At 41.9% G+C, this 26,325-nt stretch overlaps 1 protein-coding gene across 1 annotated transcript in view; it reads right to left on the bottom strand.

The window, feature by feature from the left end:
* LOC124594075 (ATP-binding cassette sub-family C member 4-like) overlaps positions 1-26,325 on the bottom strand; it is a 282,274-nt gene that overhangs the window by 94,048 nt on the left and 161,901 nt on the right. Inside the window, exons 11-13 of the mRNA XM_047132426.1 lie at positions 18,356-18,539; positions 18,131-18,274; positions 17,965-18,060 (exon numbers count right to left, since the gene is read on the bottom strand). Coding sequence (XP_046988382.1) covers positions 17,965-18,060; positions 18,131-18,274; positions 18,356-18,539 — 424 coding nt within the window. The remainder of the gene's footprint in view (positions 1-17,964; positions 18,061-18,130; positions 18,275-18,355; positions 18,540-26,325) is intronic.

Below are 26,325 nucleotides of genomic sequence, written 5' to 3'. Positions count from 1 at the left end.
AAACGACCTCTACAGTAAGTCCCCATCAAAGGATCTTTCGCCCGGGCTTCTAATAACCAAAATTAATTACTCGCCACAAACGTGGAAAATAATCTCACCACTTAACACGCGGTTTGGATAGCACTACGGGCGGCGCACAAGCAGTTACTTCGGTGAAATCTAAGCGATCCAGGACAGTGTACAGTCCTCAAGAGTTCACTTCCTAATTGTACCGAAAACATGCGTTTAGCAGCAGCCTGGCTATGAAGTCATCCGAGGCAGCGCATAAGCCAGCGTTTGACAGACACGGATCGATGGATAGGTGGCTTCGAAGTCGGTGTCATTACCTTTCAGGCCATATCTATACATGGGCGCAGCGGACGACCGAAGAGAACATCTGCTGTCATCTACTGTATGATCAGGTAGCGGCATCTAAATGGCCTCTTTCTCGGATACATATTATTTAATAAATCTGTTGTGTTTCCGTTTACAATCTTCGTAGTTCTTATATGAATAGAGTTAAACTGAGTTCAATTACAGAAAAAGTTTTTTAGCTGGACTGTATTTAAACTGTATCATCTATACAGACAATAGAACATAACCTCTGAGCTACAACTTTAAGAGACCTCGTATTGATCGTTATTTACATTAACATCTTGAAACTTGTTGGAACTTTACCATTTAATGGATGTAATCAAGTGTTATAATTAGAACTTTCTATCATTAATATAACTCATAGTTAATCTACTACAAACAAGAAAAGTTTTGTCCCAAATTTGGTTTTTAGTAAATCAGTTGAAAACTATTAGAGGTAGCTTAATGGGGTCACATTGTTAAGGTTTTTATATCAAACTGAAGTTTCATACCACTTTTCATATATCTAAGTCAAATATTTATCGCCTTCAATTTTTCGTAAAAACACAGATTTTGACCGAAGTATTGCTCCAATGAAGCTGAGACTCGTAACAGTTAATTGTGACATACATTAGCACATCTTGAACAATTTTTGGCTTTCTAGCTTATTATTTAGTTCCCCTTGTTTCTTTTTTAAAACACTGTATTGTATGTAACACGTTCATCTGATCACTCTGAGACGTAACAATTTAAACATTAATATACTGAAGCATATGCTGACAAAGTTTGGAAAAGCTACTTTATTTTTTAATTTCATCCTTAGATTACGGCTCAATACTTTTTATGCTACCCACAGGCGCGGTACGATGGCGTGCTGCTAGTAGCAGTGAACTGGAGGAAGGTCCAGCACACACACTCGCCTCTGTATCTCTCAAATGATACAACATTTGTTTCACCACAAGCATGAATCAATTGCAGAGTGGTATGGAACTTTTGCTGAGAGCATCATACTGAGCCGCTTTTTAGATATGCAGGCAAGAGAATCTGGAAGACATTCAGCCAGCAACCCACCTTCATATGTGCTCACATGTTTTTGATCCCTTTAATGGGTAGTCCAGCTTCATCCCTCTTCCAGAAAATGCTTAAGAAGCACTCTGTCTTCAGGCCACAAGTGGCCCATCGGAACCATCCGACCGCCATGTCATCCTCAGGTGAGGATGTGGATAGGAGGGGCGTGTGGTCAGCACACTGCTCTCCCAGTCGTTTTGATAGTTTTCTGTGAGCGGAGCCGCTACTATTCGGTCGACTAGCTCCTCAGTTAGCATTACGAGGCTGAGTGCACCCCGAAAAATAGGAACAGCGCATGGCAGCCCGGATGGTCACCCATCCAAGAGCCGGCCTCGCCCAACAGCGCTTAACTTCAGTGATCTGACTGGAACCGGTGTATCTACTGCGGCAAAGCCGCTGCCCGACGCTAGAGAAAGCACGTATTAATTTCCAGTAAGGGCATAAATATTGATTCGCATTGTCGATTATGGCTTGAGATATAAATTATTCGAAAAATGCAGTGTGTACTAACACATACAAGACATCTAATGTCTGCATGCATTATAACATTGAAGGCATGTGATTTCCTGTAACAATCCCAGGTCTACCAAAATTCGAGATGCAGAACTCTAATTATTCGGTTCATGTTTACAGGCTGAATGCAGATAAGAAAAAGCGCAAGACACAAGTTGTGAAGCATAAAGTAATAGGACCCCTCTGCTTTTCCAGAGTAGTCAGTCAGCATCCCAAACGCGTAGATTTACTGCTATTCTCCAATCATAAGGAAAGGCATTTCTGCCACGGAAGCCTAAACTATTTTACCATGTGAGTGTGTAGAAGGACATCCGATTGATGGCGTAAGTCAGGAACCAGTATGTGTGGAAATGGCCACTGAGAATAAAAAGTTTTTATAGTTCAAAAATTCTCACCACGAGGAAACCTGTCCCTTCACTGTGTATGCTGACTTTGAGTACTTACTAGTTCCTGTGGTGTATTGTGAAGGTGATCACAGTCTCTCACAGCACTTTCACAGAAAGACATGCATCTTATGGGGGCAGTGTATCAAGTTGTATGCTCATATGACTCTAGTCTCAACAAATTGCAATCATGCATTAGGCATGAGCTTGTAAGATGGCTCCTCAGTGAGCTCGAAAAACATGAGTTGTTGTTTATGACAAAAACATTCCAATGTCCAGGACGCAGGAGAATGTATATGAGCAAACAGTTGAATGCCATAATTGTCAATTTCCACTGGATAGAAAAGCGAAAACTCCATGTAGAGACTGGTGTCATATAATGCGGGAGTTCTGTGGTGCAGCTCACCACGCATGTGACTTGAAGTACCAACTGCCATGAGACATACCGATATTCTTCCATAATTTGAGTCTATGTAATGCTCACTTCCTTGTTGAGCACTAGGGTGATTTTTGGTGAAAGAATGATAAAGTCAGTGTGATATTTGATGATGTAGAAAAGAGCATTTCATTCTACAAATGAATCATAGTATGATTAGCGCTCCTTTTCCTAGATTCTTTACGATTCGTATATGGGCCTCTTCAGAAACTTGCTGAAACAATGCATTGGTAGGACGTGCATGTGACTAGAACCACATATCGTGATGATGGATACGTCGATGGTGAGTCACTGTGAAACCACATTGCCCAGAACGATCAAGTTACCACCAAACTAACAGGCACTGTCATAATGGATGTGGGGTACAGGCACATGGTGAATGTTCAGCAAGAGTTCAACATCTCTGATTGAGAGATATGTGATAAACTGTACACGGAGACACATGAGCGTTTGCTCATAGACGTTTCTGAGAAATTTCCAACTTTGGAAAAAACGACATTTTTGTCAATGGAGTGAGTAATTGATTATTTTGGATTTTTTTGTTTATTTATAGACGCAATCACATTCTTATGACACAGACATAAGAATGTGATTGCGTCTATAAATAATAAAAAAAAATTAAAAATTTTCGACTGTTTGCCTGGTCACATACACTGTGGATCCTACCTTTTATTACACTACGCCAGGACTTCCGTGTCATCCAGTGTTGAATCAGACAAATAAACGTGAAACTGTTGACCAATGTTACTAGGTTGCTTTTTTTCGAACGCGGGATTGGCAAGGAACTTCCCAACTGCATGCACAGGTATGCAAGGATGAACAACCTGTGAATGAGTGGGGAGGAGTACAAGCCATCTGACTATTTAAGTGACATCCTTTACTTGTATGTAAAAATTCTCTATGGCTAATCCATGCAACGATGTATGCTACTTGGAGAGTTCTGATGGTTTTCTGTAGATCAAATCGTTAAACTGAGAGAAGAGATCCAAGATGTGGCTGCGAATGCTGGAGGCAGATCTGGAATATCCCATCCGTGTGTGACATGCACAGTGACTTGCTGCTATGTCCGAACTACCTAGCCCCGTGCAGTGGTTCTGTCCATAAGCTGATAATCATGTTGGCGAACAAGCAGAGATACATTCTAGATTATATGAAACTCCAGCAAAGCTGTCAGGTTTGGGATGCGACTTATTAGATTCTCCAATAATACCTATTTCAAGCAGCATCCCTAGCTGAAGGAGTACTTTTATGTTAATGTTGAAAAGAGGGCTCTTTTGAAAAGGGTCTTTATTGATTAATGAATAATTCAGTTTTCAATAAAACTATACAGAATCTTCGAAAACCTTGTGAAATTCATTTAGTTTACCTTTGGAATAGGCGTTATAGGGCAATAGATTACATCGCCAGGCCAAATTTTAAATGGGCAACAATCTTGAATTAAGGGCTAGTCGCTGAGGTGATTGCTAAGGTTCTGTTAGAGTTCATGAAGCCTATCGATTTCAATATGAGTATTCTGTATCTCTTCAAACTCCACACGTACCAATTCCACCACGAGTTTGCAAACCAAACTTCGCTGATTCCTAGTTATCTTATATGGAAACAGACAGTTTCATCTATTGTAATTAGGTACAATCTCGAGGAATTCGACACGCCTAGGTTTATGGCCAGTATCGTTGCAGCATAACACCACAGAACAAGAAGGTTACCGAGGCGATGAAAGACGAGATAAATGGTTCGCAGCTTGAAGAGTTTGTGTGGCTCAAATCGAAAATGTATGTGAGCTGTGCGCGGCTCGTGTCGTTTATTGCTTGACACCGTGTCTTTGCAGTACTGCAGTCCCATTTCGTATTCGATTTACTGGCGTCACTAAGTTACTGGCTTGGTTCAAATGGCTCTGAGCACTATGGGACTTAACTGCTGAGGTCATCAGTCCCCTAGAACTTAGAACTACTTAAACCTAACTAACCTAAGAACATCACACACAGCCATGCCCGAGGCAGGATTCGAACCTGCGACCGTAGTAGTCGCGCGGTTCCAGACTGAAGCGCCTAGAACAGCGTGGCCACTGCGGCCGGCGTTGCTGACTTGCCTGCCCGTGAGTGGCAGCAGCAGCGCTTGTCGATAAGAGCATTGTCGTACTATCTTTGGAGCGACCGCTAGTATTTCCGGGTCGTCGTGTGTCGGCATTTCAGTGGAGATGGAGCAGCAGTGAGGTCCAGACAGCCATGACTCACCCGACCGTTGCTGGCACACATGACTTCAGTAGGGATGACCCTGGTTGGTCGTTCGGTCGGTCGTCTCATCGGATGATGTGTATTTGGTCGCCGACCACTTCCGGGCTTTTGTGTGTGTCGGCTTGTGATTCCTCCTAGTTGTTCCACAGTGACTGGTTTTAGTATTGTTCGAGTTGTTTGTGGAAGTGTTTCGCGGAACCGTGGGTAGCTTGTGTGGTTTGACTGAGTAGTTATTTTAATACTGTGTGCATGCTGGATTGAGTCAGTCGGTTGGGATGGAGCGGCGAGGAAGTCTCCGTGGCGCAAGGCCAGGCCGGGACCACTGGCGGCGGGCACGCGCTATTGGATCGTGAGGCGTTAGCTACGAGAGCGACAAAGTTTGTTTCCCACCGAAACTGAACACTTAAGTTGAATGATCAGTTAACCTGTTATGAAACCTCAACTATTGTGACATCTCTTCATTTATTTGCAGGTTGTTGCTCGCTGGGTCGTTTGGGCTAGCAGCAACGTATGATGTGTTGGAGTCAGCTAAATCTTGCAGCCGTCTTCCTATGTTGTGATTAATTATTAAATTGCCAGTGAAGTTCACCAGCAGTATTTTCTGCCCCGTGGCCGTTAACGCCCCAGTTACCTGCCCTGGTCGTTAATGTAGTTTTCCGGCAGTGTGCCTTTCCTCGTAGTCTTGATGCTGTCCGGCACGGCGTGTAGTTCGACAGCCTTTTAAGTTGTTTGGTTCATATTTTGCTTAGAGTGGTTATTGTTCCCTTGACTGTTTTAGACGCCAATTTCTGAATAGGTAGTGCTGTTCGTATCCTCGTCCTCGGCCGATATTTTCCATCGTTGTGCCGTTGGTCGGACGGAAGAGAATTGGTGAAATTGTTGGTCGGTCTTTGGGCCGTCCCTAGTTTGAGCTGCCATCCGATTACTTAACTTCAACTCTTGGCTGCCTGCCTCACCTCACCTTACGTTTGAGCTACCTTCTCAGGGCGACACTTGAGCATCACTTGTTCTGTTTGTTTTAGATCGTGATTTTCATTTTTGTTTGAAGTATTGTGTGAGGCCTTCGGCTGTGTATTAATTCATTTCTTTTTAAATTTTACTTAAAGACCTTCAGTTGTGTTAAATTAAAATCTTGAAGATTGATTTTATTTAAATTTTTTTCTTAAAATTTATTCTATCTGAAATTGTTGTAATCCAGGCCCTAAGCCGTTAGTGGTTCGCTGTGTTGTATGTGGCATTCAGCAGAGTATTTACGTGAACCCCTTTCGAGGCCATCAGTCGTGTCTATTCTTTAAAGGAAAATTTTTTATAAGAAGGAAGGGGTTTATTTAAATTGTTTGTCTGACTTGTTGTTCACGCCTTCAGTCATTGTTTCAAATTTGTTGTGGCCTTCAGCCATGCAATAAGCTAATATTTCTTTAATTAGATTTTCGACCGTTCTGTTGTAACTTTAAAAAGAAATTTCTTGGTTGTAAAAATTGTTTATTAATATGTTTTGATTGTATTTGTCCTTCAGACGTGTAGTGTAGGTCTTCACCCGCTAATTGTTTTCAATTGCATGCTTTTTAAAAAGGAAAAACATTTTTATCTTCTATTTTTAATTGCTTTTGATTTCTAAGCCAGACCTTCAGCCATTCTTGTTTTTGGTGTGGCTTTGGGCCTTCAGCCCAGAAAGCACCTCAAGTTTTCTTTAACTGGCCCTTCAACTGTATTGTTTAATTGAAATATTTTAAAGAAATGTGTAGATAAGTGGTTCTTAGAAAAGTAAAGTTCTGTGTTTGATTGTGCAACTTACAGTAACTGTTTATGGCCCCATCCACAATCATAACCTTATCCTGCGCGCTCTCTGAGTACCTACCAACCAGGTTTCAGTATGCATGCAGTATGAATGCAAGTGCCACCCAAAGACAGGATAAGGGAGTGCATCCTGTGGCTTTACACACTTTCGAAGACTACAAGGAGTGCCTGCGTAGCGGTGATGGATACTCCTCTACATATGGTGTACAAAGTAATCTTTTGATCACGAAGCCGTGTGGTACATACTGCACTGCAACTGAAAGGCGGTTCGTCGCGCTATAACGACAAATGCTTTATCCGTGCAGATGCTCGAGTGACTGAGTTGTTTGTTTTTCCGGTTACATTTGTGTGTGTGTGTGTGTGTGTGTGTGTGTGTGTGTGTGTGTGTACATGGAATAAACAGTGAGTCAAACATCGCAGTACACCCTGTTATGTCAAAAACCTTACAGGAATGGGGAAACCAGAATATTCCAGTATGGTACGGGCAAAGTGGTCTATCTTTAACATTAAGTACTGAACATGAGCGCCATCTTAAAATCGACCATCTTGAATCTAAGTAAATTTTTTAAGTGGGAAGGCGGCATTTTCTGACAGTTTCGTTCCTTATAACATATTCGAAGTAGCAGTTATGAATCAACAGTTACAACGCTTTTTTTGCAGTTAATTGATGATTTCATTGACCACGGTGGAAAGAAATGAGGTCATTTTGATGCCTGGAGAACGGAGTTTCCTTGTCATTGTAGCTGATTTTAAAAATCGGCACCAAGAACAATCTCCAGTTTCACACAACGCTGCAGGTGCTTAATTTAGAAATTCCGAAAAACTGGGACCATAGTGGCTGACAAGGCCCGGAGTGGCCATCCAAACAGTGCTACTGATGAGACAACCTCAGCAATGGTTTTGGCGTCGCTTGTGAAGAGCCCACACTGCAGAACATGATATTTGTCAGCGGACTGTAGAATCAGCCAGTTACCGATCGTATGGATCCTTCATACTTGTCAATGGCACCCATTCAAGATTCAGCTGCTCCAGCATCAGGCATAGGATGGCCCAGACAGGCATATGCAGTTTTCCACTTGGGACCCAGAGCGAGTAACGAGACCTGTCTTTTGCACAAGGTATGTTGTTCAGTGATGAGACAAACTTTATTGTCAGTGGTGAAGTCTACCATCACAAGCACAGATTCTGGAGTGACCAAAATCCCCACTGGATAGAACCTTCGAAGGTAGTTGGTTATGTAAAGGTACTGGTATGGTGTGGAATATGGGATACCCATATTCATTGACCAGAACCTAAATGCTCAAGGCTACTTGTAAATGCTGTAAGAAGTGGTGTTTCCCTTAGTTCTGAAAGAAGATGGGAGTTTCCCCTCTTACTTGCAACAGGATGAGGCTCCACACAATATGGAGCAGTTGTTTTTCAGTGGCTAAGTGGCCAGTTTCCTGGTCATTGGATTGACCAATGTGGTTCTGTGGAATTGTCACCCAGATCACTTGATCTCACACCACCTACTTTCATCTCTGGGGTCATTTAAAGGAACTCATATATGTAGAGGAAATAAGATCTAGACCGGTCTGGAGCAAAGCACTGGAGAAGCGTGTGCCAGCATTTCTGTGGATATACTTGTGCAAGAGCATGGCAATCGCATTCAGCACCTTCAAATGTGCGTTGACTAAGAGGGACATCTCGTACATATTAAGTGACTGCCTTCATGGAGAACAGTCAAATCTGTAATTCCAAGCAAAATGTGTTGCAACTTTTGAACCATAATCATAACTGCTGTTTGCAGCAATGAACTTGTCAGTATAGGCTGATGTAATCTGATACATCACACGAGCCAATTTCCATTTTAAAAAATTACTTAGGTTCTAGATACTTTATTTTAAGATGGCGCCCATGTTAGGTATATACCATAAAAGACAGACCACCTCACCCATAACTTACTGGAATATTCAGGTCTCCCATGCAGGGTTTAAGACACAACAGGGTGCACTGCACATTTTACTATATGCATGGTTTATATCACACACTTTGTGTGCTTGCGTACATATATATATATATATATATATATATATATATATATATATATATATATATATATATGCGTACACGTGAATGCATGTGTGTGTGGTTCTTTTCCTTCACCTGCAGCTGCTAGTCTCCATATGGTGTAAAAAATGATTACAAAAATCCATAGCAATTATGGAAATAGTGTGATATATGTTAATAATCAGCTGCTTTCATTCATGTAACTATTGCATAAAAGAATGAATAGTGGTGGTGTGATGTATCTCTACAGGCAAGGAATCAGATTCTGCTAGTCATGTATAAAACAATGAATTGTATGTTAAATCGCTCTCCTCATCTCTTAGTGTTAGTGTGATGTACATCGGCCTGCCCAGTTAGCTGTGCAGTCTAACGCACTGGTTTCCGAGCAGGAAGGTGTGCCGGTCCCTGCCACGAATCTGCCTGCCGGATTAGTGTCTAGGTCCGGTGTGCCAGCCAGTCTGTGGATCGTTTTTAAGACGGTTCTTCATCTGCCTCGGCGAATGCGGGCTGGTTCTCCTTAATCCACCTCAATTACATTATGTCGGCGACTGCTGCACAAACACTTTCTCCACGTATGCGTACACCGTAATTACTCTACCACGCAAACATTGGGATTACACTCGTTTGTTGTGAGACGTTCCCGGGGCCATCCACTGGGGACCGAACCACACAATAGCCCTGGGTTCGGTGTGGGGCGGCGGTGGGGTGAGTGGACTGCTGTAGCCTGTTGTGGGGTTGTGTACCACTGCAGGCTACGATGGGGACGAAGCCTCTCCATCGTTTCTAGGTGCCCAGTTCCACAGTTCCATACAATACAATTCAATGATGTACATCTGCATGTAAGCATCAAATGCTGATAGTCACGTATAAAACAATGAATTTTGTTAGTGTAACGTAGCTCTACACGTAAACAATCTCTTTTTGAGAGAAAAAGAGTAATTATTAAAAAACTATTGCAAATAACTATGAAAATATTACTGTTAATGATAATAAATCCCAAGTTAATTTTTCATATCAGTGTTGTTCTTCATAAAAGACGCTAATTCTTTCGCCAAGAAAATTATTGTAGAGTGAAAACAAATGAGAACAATTTCTTCTGTACAACATTTTTTTATTTACACATATACCTGATCGCCTTCATAAGAGTCGCCAGGCGCATTCGCTCTAATGTGTCGGCAGGTATTGGATGCAAACTGAGCTGATGCAGTGCATAGCTGGAAGTCAGCCCAAACAAATACTGCTCATAACTCTTTCGTGCGACGCCCTGTGTCGACAGAAAGGGTCGGTTTGTTTCCTGTTACGAAGTAAAAGATTTTGAAACCGAAATCTTATGAGCCCGTTTAGTGCAACGGTCCCACATTAGTCTACTTGTCTTAGCGCCACGTATTAACAGGCGCAGTAAGACGAAGAACAGCAAGTACTCCAGCAGCGACTGTGCAGCGCTCCTGGATGGCGGTAGCAGTCAGCGCGGGCCAGGGCGGTGCTATCACTGTGCGAGTACTGGGTTACTACTCCTGTTTTACTCTATCTGTTAATACATTTCGATAAAACGAATATCTCACTAATTTGGGAACGCTCTACCTAATAGGCAGGTAGAATTCCGCTTTAAAACTGAAAAAAAAAACGCTTTCCATCGACAGTGGGTGTAGCATGAAAGACGTGATGAGTCATAATTGTCTTGGCTGACGGCAGCTACACATTGTAAAGAGGAAAGTGCTAATATCTGCCTAAACATAAGAGAAAATATCCCTAAGAACGACAAAATGACTAAGTTTTACAGCATTGACAAAATATTTATTTTCTATATGCCCTGAATTCGGCCTGAATCATCTTCAGGCCAAAAGCTGCCCATAAGAGGGACGTTCCGTAGGTAATGGAATTTTTTTCCTGAAAGCAAATAGGCTTTATGCAGGACTCCAACACACTATATCATTCCCCACTCTTTTAGCTACAAAACTATATGTCCAGTGCGACAACCTTACGCCACCTTACTGTGAGGGCCTATATACTTGCAGGTACCATTCTATTGGTCGGCATCGAAGCCAAACTCTTGCTACATCAATGACCTCCCCGTCATCACGTGTAACGTCGCGAATCAATACGCAATAGCTTTTATTGCACTACTCTGCAGTACGGCTCGTAGCTTTGGAGCCGTTGGCAGTGATAAAAACAGCCGCTTGTATCTTAGCGTGACTCATTCGCACCTGTCACTAGCCTAGCCGTGGGAAGCGTACCTGTGTCAATTCGAGCGACAGAATATTCAAGCCCCTAAGAATCTAAGTAAACTATATTAAATATTATTCAATTTGGTTAAAAGTCAATATACTGTCCTTTGTGTGATAGTGTAAGAATCTCAGCTTTCTATCTGTCATAGTTTCAGAGTTAGAGGAAATCACCCCTAAAACACCCCAAACCGACAGTTGTAAGATTAAAGTCAGTTAGGACTCATAACAGTTTGTCTTTTAGTATCATTTGGAATCATTACTGAAGTTCACATAATGTCAGGTCAATTGATTTGAATAAATAAAAATGATAACTATTTTTAATTTTCGTAATATAAAATTCAGAAAAGATCAGTATTTATTTAATGTGTTGTTGTGTGAGTAAATGAGAGCGAGTGAAAGTGTGTATGTGGGACATACGTAAAGATTCAATATTATATGATGTACAGCATTACGTAACTGTGTCATGGGAAAGCTGTGTTTTCCCCACCCCGCTGATGACGTTTGTCTAAGGGAACTTGCTTTTGTAAGAAGGCAGCCAGAATAGCCATTTGCAGAATAATAATTTTCTAAAGTTATTTCAAGATTAGTTTTCTTTTCGTTTGGTTTTGTTAAACGTTTTATTAATATTTGCATGATGGAGTGACGTAAATGCATCTGTGAATGCTGATTGGCGTAAGACAGTTATAACGCGAAAAAGAACCCGAAGGATTGTTTTGATTGGGTGGTCGTTTTCAACAACCAATCATAGTTAAGCATTTCCCACGCATTGCAAGTAGTTATATGCCCTGGAAGGAACGGCAGTCAGTCAGGCGCTGGCTAGCTCTCGGACGTGCAGGTCATGTTGGACGTGTCCGTCTACATTAGGAGTAAAATGAAGATGTTAGTGGTTTCTCGTGTCCAGATTATATTCCCATGAAAGAAGTTGCATTTACGGACAGATTATGAAAATTTGAGCTTGGTGAAGTGATTTGTTAGAGAGATAAACGCCTGTGAACTTTCGGCCTTTGTAAAATTCCGTGTGGCATGTTTCATACCCGTTTATGGAATAGTTGGCGACCAATTTCTTTATTAGAAATCAGCTGAGAAGTAGCGAAACTGATATACTGCAGCAAACTATTGACTGTAGATCCGACTGCTACGGTCGCAGGTTCGAATCCTGCCTCGGGCATGGATGTGTGTGTTGTCCTTAGGTTAGTTAGGTTTAAGTAGTTCTAACTTCTAGGGGACTTATGACCTCAGCAGTTGAGTCCCATAGTGCTCAGAGCCATTTGAACCATTGACTGTAGATCGCGTAACAATTCGGGTTGGACTTAAGTACATTTCTGGCTGCTTTGCATGTGTACTAGGTGTGAGCTGAGGACAGTGATGTTATCCATTAATTAAATTCGGGCAGATGATTTTGAACCTAAGGAAATAAAAGAACTCGTTGCAGAATATTGCCATTTTTCTAAAGAGATGAAGCAACTGCTCTCCACCCCAAAATTGTGTTATATTACAGGATAACTTGCCGCCAGAGTTTACGCGGACTTTGCAAACGTAAGTTTTGACGGTGTTTTTCTTCAACGCTGCTTTTAACATCGTTTGAACAGTATCTGCGTATGCAGAGAAACGGGCTGGTGATCTGACGCCGTACTGAGGTAGATGGAACTTTTGTAGTGCACAGTACGCCCAAGATAAGTGAACAAAGAAACATATACGCTACAATTTTAACCCGCCCCGCCGCACACGTACTACTTCCCACAGAGTGCCTCACTCACTTGGCCAAACAGATTGAAGTCGGAAGATATAAGGTCCAGGCTGAAGGGTAGATGAGAAGGAACAACCCAATGAAATTTTGTAAACTCTTCTCGGGTGTACAGAGTTGCGTGAAGCTATATGATATCATGGAGAAGAACAAGTTCGTTTGCATTTTTGTGGCAACGAACACACGAACCTGTTAAATGTCCTGAGGGTAGCATAACACACTTCAGAGGTAGTCGCTGCACCATGAGACAGAACACCAAACAGAATGTAAAGTGTAGGCTTTCATGGCCGGTATTGTCTTCACTTAAAACTTCCAGGCTGACAGGCCGGAAGTTTTAAGTGAAGACCAAAGAGAATAATTCCTTCAGAGCCCCAGACGAACTCCGCCATGAGTTTACTGGCTGAGGGAGCAGCTTTGAACTTTTTCTTCAGAGGAGGGGTGATGTGGCATCACTCCATGTACTGCCGTTTTACTTCTGATTCAAAGTGACGAACCTGTGTTTCATCGCCTGTGACAATGTTCGACAAAACGTTGTCACAATCAGCCTCACAATGCGCAAACAAGCAATTCTGCACAGATGGTCCCCTGTTGGTCTTTGTGGTATTCTGTTACGTGGAGAGAAACCCAGAGGGCACATACTCAAACTGATGGACGAGTTTGTCAGCACTACCAACAGAGATATCAAGTTGTGCGGCGATCATCCCGAATGAGGGTATCCACACATTCTTGCTGTGTGTGGCTGGCCTGCACATGGGAGATCGGACAGGTTTGTACAACCTGGTTGAAATAATGACAGGCGCCTTTCCCAATGACTCACCTTGCTTTTGTTCACTGCCAGGTCTCCGTAGAAAGCCTGCAAGTGCCAATGAATACGTGTGATGGTCAGGTTTACGCCAGAGGAAATTCAATGACAGCTTATAGCTTGGAATGCACCTCTGTTACGACGTCATTTTTAAGAATACTTAAACACCACCGCTTATCGGACCTTCGTGAAAGTGTAGGGTCTGAAGTGGGACGTCCCACAATAAATTCCGCATTTTTTTCAATAGAAACTTCCTGAGACAAGAAAGATCTGTTGTATTATTTATTGAATACCCCTCACACATACACATGCATTATTTCAGTACGTTTGGCCTCCATAAGATTTGTGCTTATAGGGTTTTCAGATACATGTTTAGGTGTTGGATGAACTCAGGCATTTATACACCATTTTAATTGATTTATATTCACCCTGTGCACACACAAATAGTCAATAAAGTCATGGTATGCATCTCCAATAAAAGGACGCCAGTGGCTGAGCCTGCTGCAGTCAGTAAAATATTGTGCAAGTTATTTAAATGCACCACAATTGAATATTTAGTGTATACGAATGCAACTACAGATTTTAACTCAAACCACTGCCTCCCTATACATGTTGAAAATCGACGCTTCACCCTTTAACATACTAATATTAATAAAGGTATACCATGGGTGGTAATCGGTCGTCACCTTCGTCTCTATGAACATTGTCATAGTACACAGGCAGTCCCATTCACACCATGCATACTGCACTCTGTTACCGAGACACTGAACGCTCTAATTGTACATATTGGTGAGTAGCAGTATTCTGCTAGTAATTAGCAGAAGCTCAGGTTGCAGCTTAGGCTCTGCTATGTCATGGTCAAATGACACCACGTCTTTAAGATCGTGAAGATATCCTATGGAGAACAACTGATGCTACTGCTTCAGTTGAGATGTGATCATCTGTGTGTCCTCATCTGTAACAACGCTAACAAAATGCTAAGTATAGAAAAAACATAAATAATAATAATAATAATAATAACAATAATAATAATTTGAGATTGATGGACAAAATACTTACTGATAGTCTTCTTCTTCCCAACTGATCACTATTCGTAGCACTTTGTACTGGGCAAAATACAGACAGCATCCAAACAATCAAATTATAAAAATTATAATTGCTCGAAGCGTGGGGGACTGAACTCCATTGACTGAAATGTCAGCACTTTGAGGCCCCAAAACAAATGGCTGAGAGCCTGATGATGGTACCCCACACACGTAGCACCACCGGCCAGATGGGAAAGCATGGCGCTGGGAGCAACTCTGCTTATGGCCGGTACAAGCGTTGTTTATTAAAACACAACTGATTTCATGGCTTAACCCTACATCATTAGGTGCAACCTATGCGATAAAAAGCAAAGTACAATGTCACAAAATTCTGTGGATATTAAAATTAAAAAAGAAGTGTCTAAAATATACTGACACCATTAAAAGATCATATCCACACCCATCGCTCCTAGTCAAATTTTACTATTCAGAGAATATCATGAGTACTACGTCGAGTGAAAGGTAAAGACGTGCTCCATTCCTTTATTAATTTTAATGTCCACTGCAGTTTGCTTTTTATTGTGTAGGTTGCACCTGACGATGTGGCTTTAATCCACGAAACCAGTTGTGTTATAATAAACAAAAATCGTACCAGCAAAATTTTAAACATGGCTGAAGCAGCAACTGTTGAAAATCTTCGCGGTAAATAATAACACCCAAACAGTACAGGATAAAGATTTATTGAAATCCTTGACCACGATTTCGGTATATCTAAATAGTAAAATCCATAGCTACTAACAATGGATACAACCCTATGTTAATTGACCAAATTGTTAGGAAACAAAACAGTAGTAAAATGTTCAACCTTAGGAGATAACAGGGCGATAAAGAGTGAGGACAATAACTTTATTTCTATTCCTTTTTTGGGGAACGTATCACGCAAGATAAGGAGACTCCTACAGAAGCAATACGGGTACAGAGTTGCCTTTTCCGTAAATAATAATTTAAAACAAAGAGTGATTCATATTATTGGGTCACGGGAAGAACTTGTCACTAAATCCGGAGTTTATAAGTTTACTTGTAACGACTTCCCCAAGTATTACGTTGGACAGACAGGTAGACCCATTAAAGTAAGACATAAAGAACACATGCTAAGTAAAAACGGGGAAAACGTGTACAATTCCACGTTTGCTGAACATCTATTGCTCTTACAGCATATGTCACGTAAACTTGATGACGTAGAATTGCTACACGAAGTGAGTAAGGGTTACAAACTGGACCTGTTCGAAGAATTAGAAATTTTCAAACATTTATCTCAGAAAGATGGATTTATTCTTAACGAGCGGGTGCAGGTTAGAAACAAAAAATTTTTCTATAGTTTCAAACCCCGTCTTGCTCTAACGTAATATAGTTTGGCTGACTAAAAGCAAGTTTTCGTATCTGTTGATGCTGGTGAGATGCTTCTTTCCTGTCTTGTTGGGATTTTACGTATTTTGATTATTGCTGTTCGCGGTTCTCGATGTGTATGTGTGGTTTAAATGATTCTCCTATGTTTTTTGTTCATGATGACAGATGGTTTCGATTTACTATAACATTTTGTTCGTTTTTCGCTAGTATGTATCATAGTCTTTAATTTGCGCGAGGTTCTCGCGCATAGCAATAGTGCCCTCTCTCGTTAGATGTGTTCCTTAGCGCAAGCTTCACCTACTTGACACTAGGACACAAGCAAGTTGGTGTTCATACTTTCTATTGTGTGTAGGTGTTTTAAATGGTTCTAATATGTTTTATTTATTAAGACACAGGGTTTGAATTAACACAACCTTTAAAATTATGATGCGCATGAGTATGTATGCCTGAGTTTTAATGTACGCGAGTGTCTCGCGCATACCACAAGTGCCCTCTCTCGGTGGAACTGTCTGCCCTAGTGCTTCCACACCCTCTTCAAGCTAGTTCACAGGCTAAGTACTGATAATATGGCCGGCCAGTGTGCCCGCGCGGTTCTAGGCGCTTCAGTCTGGAACCGCGTGACCGCTACAGTCGCAGGCTCGAGTCCTGCCTCGGGCATGGATGTGTGTGATGTCCTTAGGTTAGTTAGGTTTAAGTAGTTCTAAGTTCTAGGGGACTGATGACCACAGATGTTAAGTCCCATAGTGGTCAGAGCCATTTTTTTGAACTGATAATATGCCGTGTTCGCGGACGGAGGTGATATTTTAACTACTGACGAAATCTTTGGCTCGATTGTTTTATGCACCTCCACTGCAGGATGTAATTTTAGCGACTAATAGTTTTTGTGCTTGTAATACTTTGGTAATTTTCATGGATACTTAAAGCTATGAGTGGTTTTTTTTCTCGTATTTCAGTTACGTTGCTAAATTTTTTGCTAATGAAGGTGTCTTCCTGTTCATGTGTATTTTTGCTTCTGATGGAGGTATATTTAGATACACCGAAACCGTCTGAAGGATTTTAATAAATCTTTATCCTGCAACTGTTTGGCTGTTATCATTTACCGTGAATTATACCAGGTGTAAGTGGAGCTCTTCCTAGCAGCATGCCTCTCAACAGCTGTACTTGCTCAGAATATTAAAAAAAAATTGTTTGTTGCAAGGGAGGGGTGGAGGGGAAAGGGATTTCGTGTTTGCTGATGCTGATATCAGAGAAATATAACGAGTACAACTGTCTGAGCACCAAATGCTGGCGTCGATGATTCCAGAAATGCTGATGGTGATGTCATGAATTCCACAAATGCTGATGTCAGCAACGTTTGGGCTTTAACTCCTAGTGATCCTCTACTTTCATTTCGTTACATAAGGCTATATCACACATTAGTAGAGTTGTATGACCCAGGTTTTAATGCAGGCTTTTAATGCAGGTTTTATTGTATGCGTCCAGTCACATACACTTGACACAACAATTTGGATTAGGCCTAAGGCTCCTTTAAAATATATTTTATTTCCTTACATAATGTTGCACTTCACACGTACTATGCACGTGTGTGTGTTGAAACATTTCAAACTGACTTTTCTGGATTTAGGTATCTTCGGGTGCTGATAGCCTTGTAGGCAATAAATTGCCACATAGCTGATATCGAATCGAAGACAAAAAGTTCATCCTAGATAGATTTTCTTTTCTTTTAGTCTACTCCACCATCACAAAAACTGCTCTTAGATTATTAACTTCTCTCAGTGGTAACCATCCTCAAAACTGTCTATAACATATCCTAACATAATAAATACTTGACTACGAAAGATGGAAAACATTTTGAATAACCACGGAAGTGCTGATCTGTTATTACGAATATTAATCAATTTAAAACTTAGGAGTGGGAAATAGCCATTAATATATCAGTTGGGCTCACCACTTTAGACGAATTTGAAGTTTTTCTCTCGTAGGTGATCATGTTACTCTTCTCAGATCCAACAGTCATCGAACGATTAAAATTGTTTTCGCTTACCTGTAAACAAAATTAGTATGAGAGCAAGCAGACAAACTCAGCTTTATAAGATGAAAGTGCCCTTGATTACCAGCAATGATTTTCGAGCGCTCTGCGTGCGCCTCATACTCGCTGGATCCGTGTCTCCGTCCTCCTCCGAACTGCTCATCAGCTTTGAGAAGCTGACACCGCTCTGGAGGATCTCGTCGAAGCTGCCCTGCTGTTCTATCCTTCCCTGCAGTAAATAATTCTTTTTTTCCCATACGTGTTAACCTAGGAAGATCATACAGCTCAGTTATGGAGTACTTTGGCCTACCTTGTTGAGCACCACGATGTTGTCAGCTCCCTGCACGTACTGAAGCTGGTGAGTTACCAGGATTCTGGTCTTGCCTCCCAGATAGGAGGTGATGCATTCATCAAAGAGGTGCTTCCCAACATGAGTATCGACCGCAGATAAAGGATCATCAAGCAAGTAAATATCCGCTTCACGGTAAACTGCTCTGTGAAAAGAAGAAAGGAAGTATTACAGCATTAAGTGACTCGACGTTAATAATATGCAATTTTGTTGTATATCATTTGATGTAACAGTCGTGAGGCACCTTCTCTCCGGTGTTGTTGCAGATATTTTCAGTCGAGTTTTCGTATTGTGTACGTAAAATGAGTCCAGCCATAGGATGCATATGCAGTATTCACGCCGACGGCAAGCATCTGTTTTTTCCAATTGGGAAGAAAATTATGTGTAAAATGTAAGTTGTACGTTCAATACGCAATATGGTGCAGATTAATCTGATGTGACATCCACTCTGAAGATATTTGTTGATGGGAAAAACGAAACACAAGAACTAAAAAAATTTCCATTGGCGATTAAGTAAGGTAGCTGTGTTGTGGGTTCATGAAGATAGAGCATTATAGTGCCAGAATTACAGCATCGATACACTTGAAGAGCCGAGCGGTCTAAGGAGTTGCAGTTATGGACTGTGGGGCTGGTCCCGGCGGAGATTCGAGTCCTCCCTCGGACATGGGTGTGTGTGTGTTTGTCCTTAGGATAATTTAGGTTAAGTAGTGTGTAAGCTTAGAGACCGATGACCTTAGCAGTTAAGTCCCATAAGATTTCACACACATTTGAACATTTGAACACTTGAAGAAATAATAGTTAACAGATCCTATTAGGTGTTCTATGTGTAACATCTTAGTGCCGAGAATATTTTATTCAGGTAAGCCTCCGCAAAATATTCCGAGGACATGTTAATAACATTATTTTTATATGATACCTACTAAAGCTTCAGTATTAGGGATGAAATAATTTTGCAACATTATAAATTTCTTGGTCTCGTCATGGGTACCTGAATTCCACATACAATTTTGATTTAAACTGGAGGAGAATATTATAAGAAGTTACAATCATTCACTGACGCCAGTAATTACTGCCTAAAGTAACAGTGTGTGACGTAACGAGGTGAAATCCTCGTCAAACAATATGTTGCTATACACGAGCAGTATGACAGCGGTATAACAGCAGAATTACAGCTAGCGGCCACGTGGTGGTTTGTTCATTTACGTAAGGTGAGTCGCTGTGAAGAAGAACTGGTAGCTTCAGATAGACTGTAAAAGTGGCCCAGTGGCATTTTATATTGCTCTTATTAGTCCTTATATTTCACGCAAGAATAAATATGTTCAATAGGCAAAAACGGCAGATAAAAATAGAGTTGAGACGGAAATACTCGTTTCCACCAGCGCTTCCAGAGTAGCAGTTGATCAAAGCGCAGATTTCATTACTGCATTTTTGAAATTAATTCATTCTTTTAATAAAACAAATACGACACTCAGCGAAGTGTCGACAGATGTGTCTTGGTGAGAGGTATCTATAAATACATTCAATAAAGAAATTCATTAGATTATTCACACTTTTCACTTAGCTGGTGGCAGCACGAAACCAATTACCATGTTTTATTACTTTTCAGACGCTACATAAGTAACAGAATGTTACACGCAGCAGCATGCATTCGTATCAAGAGATAGCTATGGATATAAACGTAAATCTATGTGCTTTAATATAAATTAAGATCAAAATTAGATGAGCTAAATGCGTATTATTAATATCCTTAGGTACACGAGATCCAGAAGTGCTACGTCATTTCTTAGTCCAGAACTGGAAAGCCTCCCACAGATGAGACGCCCTGTAATGCGGAAAAATCGCGGTATAGTGTTTATGTTAGATGTCTAGTGTTTCGTCCCAGTTTGATCAGAAATTAAGCATGTACGTCATGGTACAGTTAATTTGTAAATATCATGTATTGTTCAAAACATATGAACTTTTCGAGTCTGGTTAATAAGGCTTGCGTCAATTAGAGAGCCATAGTGGGAATAAAGAATACGAATCATGAGGTGCGAATATTGGGAGGATGATGTTCGAAACGCTTTTGTGCCAGTATGTTTGTCAGTTTGGCTGCAGTTTAGCCGCGTTAGTGAAGTACTTCTAATGAAAAGCAATAAATTCATTACATACTCCTTCAGAGGGACTCGATGTTTCGCACATGATAAACAATTTAGGATACTTTTGACTTTCGAAGGGACTCAGCACTGAGAGCAGTGCTGGGATCCATACCGTATGCTGAAAGTTATTGAAACTTGTTAGAACAGTTAGATAGTGCTTCAATGTATACGATGGGGACCTGGTAGAATTTAACATTAGTATATCAGTTAAGCCCGACTGGTCTTCTGCGCACATTTATGAGGATTATAAACAATTTATTGAACTTTAATTGTCACGTGTGTTAGCCATCGCAAATTGAACTAAGCTCTACATCATAATTTTTAGGAACACCTACACTTGTTTTTTATAGCAGTAGTGTGAGGGATAGAATGCGACGCTGCTCCGAAATTCCTTTGACACTGTGAGACATGAAAATAAAATTGTTATCCCTGCATCACGTTCCTCTCCAGGGTAAGACGGTCTACACTAATAAAGTAAATTTCATTTCATTTAAAACCGTAGATAGAAGCAGAAGGATCTCATGTGTTGCTTCATGTCACCGTTTTATGAATAGGAAACCAATATATGCTGCACTACAGGACAATCAATTGCTAACGCAACAGATGCGAGAGAGAAAGTTACGCTGCCGCTGATGAAGTCCGTAATATGTCACGAGGATATAAAACTCCCAGGAAGCTATGTATTACCAAATCACATAAAAATTGTGATGTTGCCCAAACCTTTACGAAAAAGCTTTTTTCTTACTGGCTTACTGAACTCAAAAGGCTCACAATTGTTTACTACAACTGCCCATCAAGCAATAAGGTTGACAACTTAAAACATTTTAAAGCTACTTCCTTTTATGTTAATTTAACTTCTAATGTTTATTGTCAAATGAAAAAAAAAACACTTCAGTTTTTCTAGAAGGGCTCAATACGATTAATACAAAGGCTGGCACACTCGAGCGAATTATTTGAGCATTTATAAGCACATCGAACACTCTAAAGAAGTCTTACAAGTTTTAGCAATTAATTTGTTGCCAGGAAGCTAAGTTACTATATTTTGCTGCTGGTTTTGATATTATTACGCTCAGCTGTAGTCATCCATTTAGTTGTTTTATCCTTAACGCATAAACTTCTCTGCTGTCGTTGAAAAGGAGGATGCTTAATTTTCTCTGTCACCGTCATCGCGATGACCCCTGTTCTGATTTTGACATGAAAAATTGAACTAGAAATAACAGGACAAGTAAAACGTTGAATGCCGTCTCTTCGTTTGTCAGTTACGAATGCATTTCCATACTTTACGTCTATGGTCACAAACTTTTTGTCAACAGATTACCGGTTTCGGTCTATAACGACCATCTTCAGATCTGTTTTATAAAAACGATGTCCTAATGCACTACGTCGTTTTTATAAAACAGATCTGAAGATGGTCATTATAGACCGAAACCGGTAATCTGTTGACAAAAAGTTTGTGACCGTAGATGTAAAGTAAAGGAAACTTATTCAATATTCGAGTCACTGTCTTATTCGCGACAATGTCGCAGCTTGTGGAGCTAGGAATGCCGCGCGCACTAAGAGGCACACGTTGGTGTCCATTAACAGATCTCCGTTACTGCAGTGATATTATTTTATTCCAGTCTAGATGTATACAATTAGCCTATAACGAAATATTCATTAAAAATATTGCTCAAGAATTCATAAATTATTTAGTCACGTCAGTAGCAGCCTTTATACCAGAGTACGATTTGAGTAGTTCGAAAATCGACCGTGTTAGTATAGGGCGCTATATAGATAGAAAACAAGTTGGGCAGTAGGATGGAAGAAGACAGTCTGAACATGTAATACCTCAGAATGTCAGGTTATGTGTTGTTAGGGTTAACATTATTGGTAAAAAATTACACAACTAAAATGAGCGTCAATAACATCCGTCTTAGGAGATTAGCAAGCATTAATTGTAACTGATTTTTTATCGCTTTCAAACTCTCATTCAAATTCTAAAGGTAGCAGGGGTAAAATACAGAGAGCGAAAGGCTATTTACATTTCGTACAGAAACCAGATGGCATTTATAAGAGTCAAGGGGCATGAAAGGGAAGCAGTAGCTGGGAAGGGAGTGAGACAGGGTTGTAGCCTCTCCCCGACGTTATTCAATCTGTATATTGAGCAAGCAGTAAAGGAAACAAAAGAAAAATTCGGAGTAGGTATTAAAATCCATGGAGAAGAAATAAAAACTTTGAGGTTCGCCGATGTCATTGAAATTCTATCAGAGACTGCAAAGGACTTGGAAGAGCAGTTGAACGGAATGGACAGTGTCTTGAAAGGAGGATATAAGATGAACACCAACAAAAGCAAAACGAGAATAATGGAATGTAGTCGAATTACGTCAGGTGATGCTGAGGGAATTAGATTAGGAAATGAGACATTTAAATATGTAAAGGAGATTTCCTATTTGGGGAGCAAAATAACTGATGATAGTCAAAGTAGAGAGGGTATAGAATGTAGACTGGCAATGGCAAGGAAAGCGTTTCTGAAGAAGAGAAATTTTTTAACATCGAGTATACATTTAAGTGTCAGGAAGTCGATTCTGAAAGTATTTGTACGGAGTGTAGGCATATATGGAAGTGAAACATGGACGATAAATAGTTTGGACAAGAAGAGAATAGAAGCTCTCGAAATGCGGTGGTACAGAAGAATGCTGAAGATTAGATGGGTAGATCACATAACTAATGAGGAGGTATTGAATAGAATTGGGGAGAAGAGGAGTTTGTGGCACAACTTAACAAGAAGAAGGGAACGGCTGGTAGGACATGTTCTGAGGCATCAAGGGATCACAAAATTAGCATTGGAGGGCAGCGAGAAGGGTAAAAATCGTAGAGGGAGACCAAGAGATGAATACGCTAAAAAGATTCAGAAGGATGTAGGTTGCAGTAGGTACTGGGAGATGAAGAAGCTTGCAGTGGATAGGGTAGCATGGAGAGCTGCGTCAAACCAGTCTCAGGACTGAAGACCACAACAACAACAACAACAACATCAGTTAAAAAAAGTAATACGTCACTATCCCATATACTCTCTCTGGTTTACCGCTCAACTCGTTTCATCCTTACGTATCTGTATCTACACTCCTGGAGATGGAAAAAAGAACACATTGACACCGGTGTGTCAGACCCACCATACTTGCTCCGGACACTGCGAGAGGGCTGTACAAGCAATGATCACACGCACGGCACAGCGGACACACCAGGAACCGCGGTGTTGGCCGTCGAATGGCGCTAGCTGCGCAGCATTTGTGCACCGCCGCCGTCAGTGTCAGCCAGTTGGCCGTGGCATACGGAGCTCCATCGCAGTCTTTAACACTGGTAGCATGCCGCGACAGCGTGGACGTGAACCGTAAGTGCAGTTGACGGACTTTGAGCGAGGGCGTATAGTGGGCATGCGGGAGGCCGGGTGGACGTACCGTTGAATTGCTCAACACGTGGGGCGTGAGGTCTCCACAGTACATCGATGTTGTCGCCAGTGGTCGGCGGAAGGTGCACGTGCCCGTCGACCTGGGACCGGACCGCAGCGACGCACGGATGCACGCCAAGACCGTAGGATCCTACGCAGTGCCGTAGGGGACCGCACCGCCACTTCCCAGCAAATTAGGGACATTGTTGCTCCTGGGGTATCGGCGAGGACCATTCGCAACCGTCTCCATGAAGCTGGGCTACGGTCCCGCACACCGTTAGGCCGTCTTCCGCTCACGCCCCAACATCGTGCAGCCCGCCTCCAGTGGTGTCGCGACAGGCGTGAATGGAGGGACGAATGGAGACGTGTCGTCTTCAGCGATGAGAGTCGCTTCTGCCTTGGTGCCAATGATGGTCGTATGAGTGTTTGGCGCCGTGCAGGTGAGCGCCACAATCAGGACTGCATACGACCGAGCCACACAGGGCCAACACCTGGCATCATGGTGTGGGGAGTGATCTCCTACACTGGCCGTACACCACTGGTGATCGTCGAGGGGACACTGAATAGTGCACGGTACGTCCATACCGTCATCGAACCCATCGTTCTACCATTCCTAGACCGGCAAGGGAACTTGCTGTTCCAACAGGACAATGCACGTCCGCATGTATCCCGTGCCACCCAACGTGCTCTAGAAGGTGTAAGTCAACTACCCTGGCCAGCAAGATCTCCGGATCTGTCGCCCATTGAGCATGTTTGGGACTGGATGAAGCGTCGTCTCACGCGGTCTGCACGTCCAGCACGAACGCTGGTCCAACTGAGGCGCCAGGTGGAAATGGCATGGCAAGCCGTTCCACAGGACTACATCCAGCATCTCTACGATCGTCTCCATGGGAGAATAGCAGCCTGCATTGCTGCGAAAGGTGGATATACACTGTACTAGTGCCGACATTGTGCATGCTCTGTTGCCTGTGTCTATGTGCCTGTGGTTCTGTCAGTGTGATCATGTGATGTATCTGACCCCAGGAATGTGTCAATAAAGTTTCCCCTTCCTGGGACACTGAATTCACGGTGTTCTTATTTCAATTTCCAGGAGTGTATATGTACTCCCGTTCCAGTCGCATATTATTCGCGGGAAGAAGCCTCCGTGGGGCTCGACTCTCTAATATTATCTTCGTGGTCTTTCGCAAGTTATATGAGTTCGTAGAATGAAAGCAATGTATTGGTTGAGTCTCCTAGCAACGTGCGTTCGCGGAACTTCGACAATTTACGAGTAATACGAGTACCACACCGTGATGCAGAACGCCTCTCTTGCTAAGTCTAGAAACAGAGTCTCCGTGACACTTTCGCACTTACTTAATGAACCTGTAACGAAACGTGTTGCTCTTATTCCGATTTTGCGTCTTCCTCTATCAGCCCTATCTGGTACGGATCCCTGTCTGACGAGCAGTATTCGAGTGTTAGTCAAACGAGTGTTTTATAAGTTACTTCTTTTGTTTATGAACTACATTTATGAATATTCTTCCAATGACTCTCAATCTGTCATCTTTCTTACGCGTGATTGCTTAATGTGGTCGTTCGGCTTCAGGTCGTTGCCTACGCATAGCCATAGATATTTTATAGTAGAAACAGCTTTCAGTGATTGTTCTGTAGATGTGAAATTATTCTCTGTATACTACAGTGTCCTCCGCAAAACGTCACATGGAATTTCCCACGCTATCTACTAGGTGATTTATACTTATTTTGTAAATTAACGGTCCCACAACGCTCCAATGGTGCACTTCCGGAGCGACTTATGCTTTTGAAGACTTTCCACTGTTCAGAATGATATTCTATGTTCTGTTTGGTAGAAGCTCTTCAGTCCAGTTACACAGATGGCCTGATTTTCCGTACACTTGTATTTTGTTCATTAGATGGTAGTGCGGAAATGTATCGAACTCCTTCCGGAACATCGAGCTGCAGCTTACTGGGTGTCGTGGACCAATAGAGCGAATTTGGTTTCACACATGCTATGTTTTCGGGACACGGAAGTTTCACAATAAACACCGTGCGAACAGGTCTGGAAGGCCCAACCGTACCGACCGGCCGCCACCTCGTCCTCAGCCCTTAAGTGTCACCCGATGTGGATATGGAGGGCCCTGTGGTAGGCACACCGCTCTCCCAGCCGTTGTTACTTACCGTGACCGGTGCCGCTACTTCTGAGTCAAGTAGCGCCTCACTTGGCCTCACAAGGGCTGAGTGCACCCCGCTTGCCAACACTACTCATCAGACCCGGACGGTGACCCATCCAAGTGCTATCCAGGCTCGACAGCGCTCGAGTTCGGTGATCTGACGGGAACCGGTTTCACCAATGCGGCGTAATACGCGACCAT

The sequence above is a fragment of the Schistocerca americana genome, chromosome 2, assembly GCF_021461395.2.
Source record: "Schistocerca americana isolate TAMUIC-IGC-003095 chromosome 2, iqSchAmer2.1, whole genome shotgun sequence".
Classification (NCBI taxonomy): domain Eukaryota; kingdom Metazoa; phylum Arthropoda; class Insecta; order Orthoptera; family Acrididae; genus Schistocerca; species Schistocerca americana.
The sequence above is the reverse complement of the archived record's forward strand: the minus strand, read 5'-3'. Positions and strand labels throughout refer to the sequence as shown.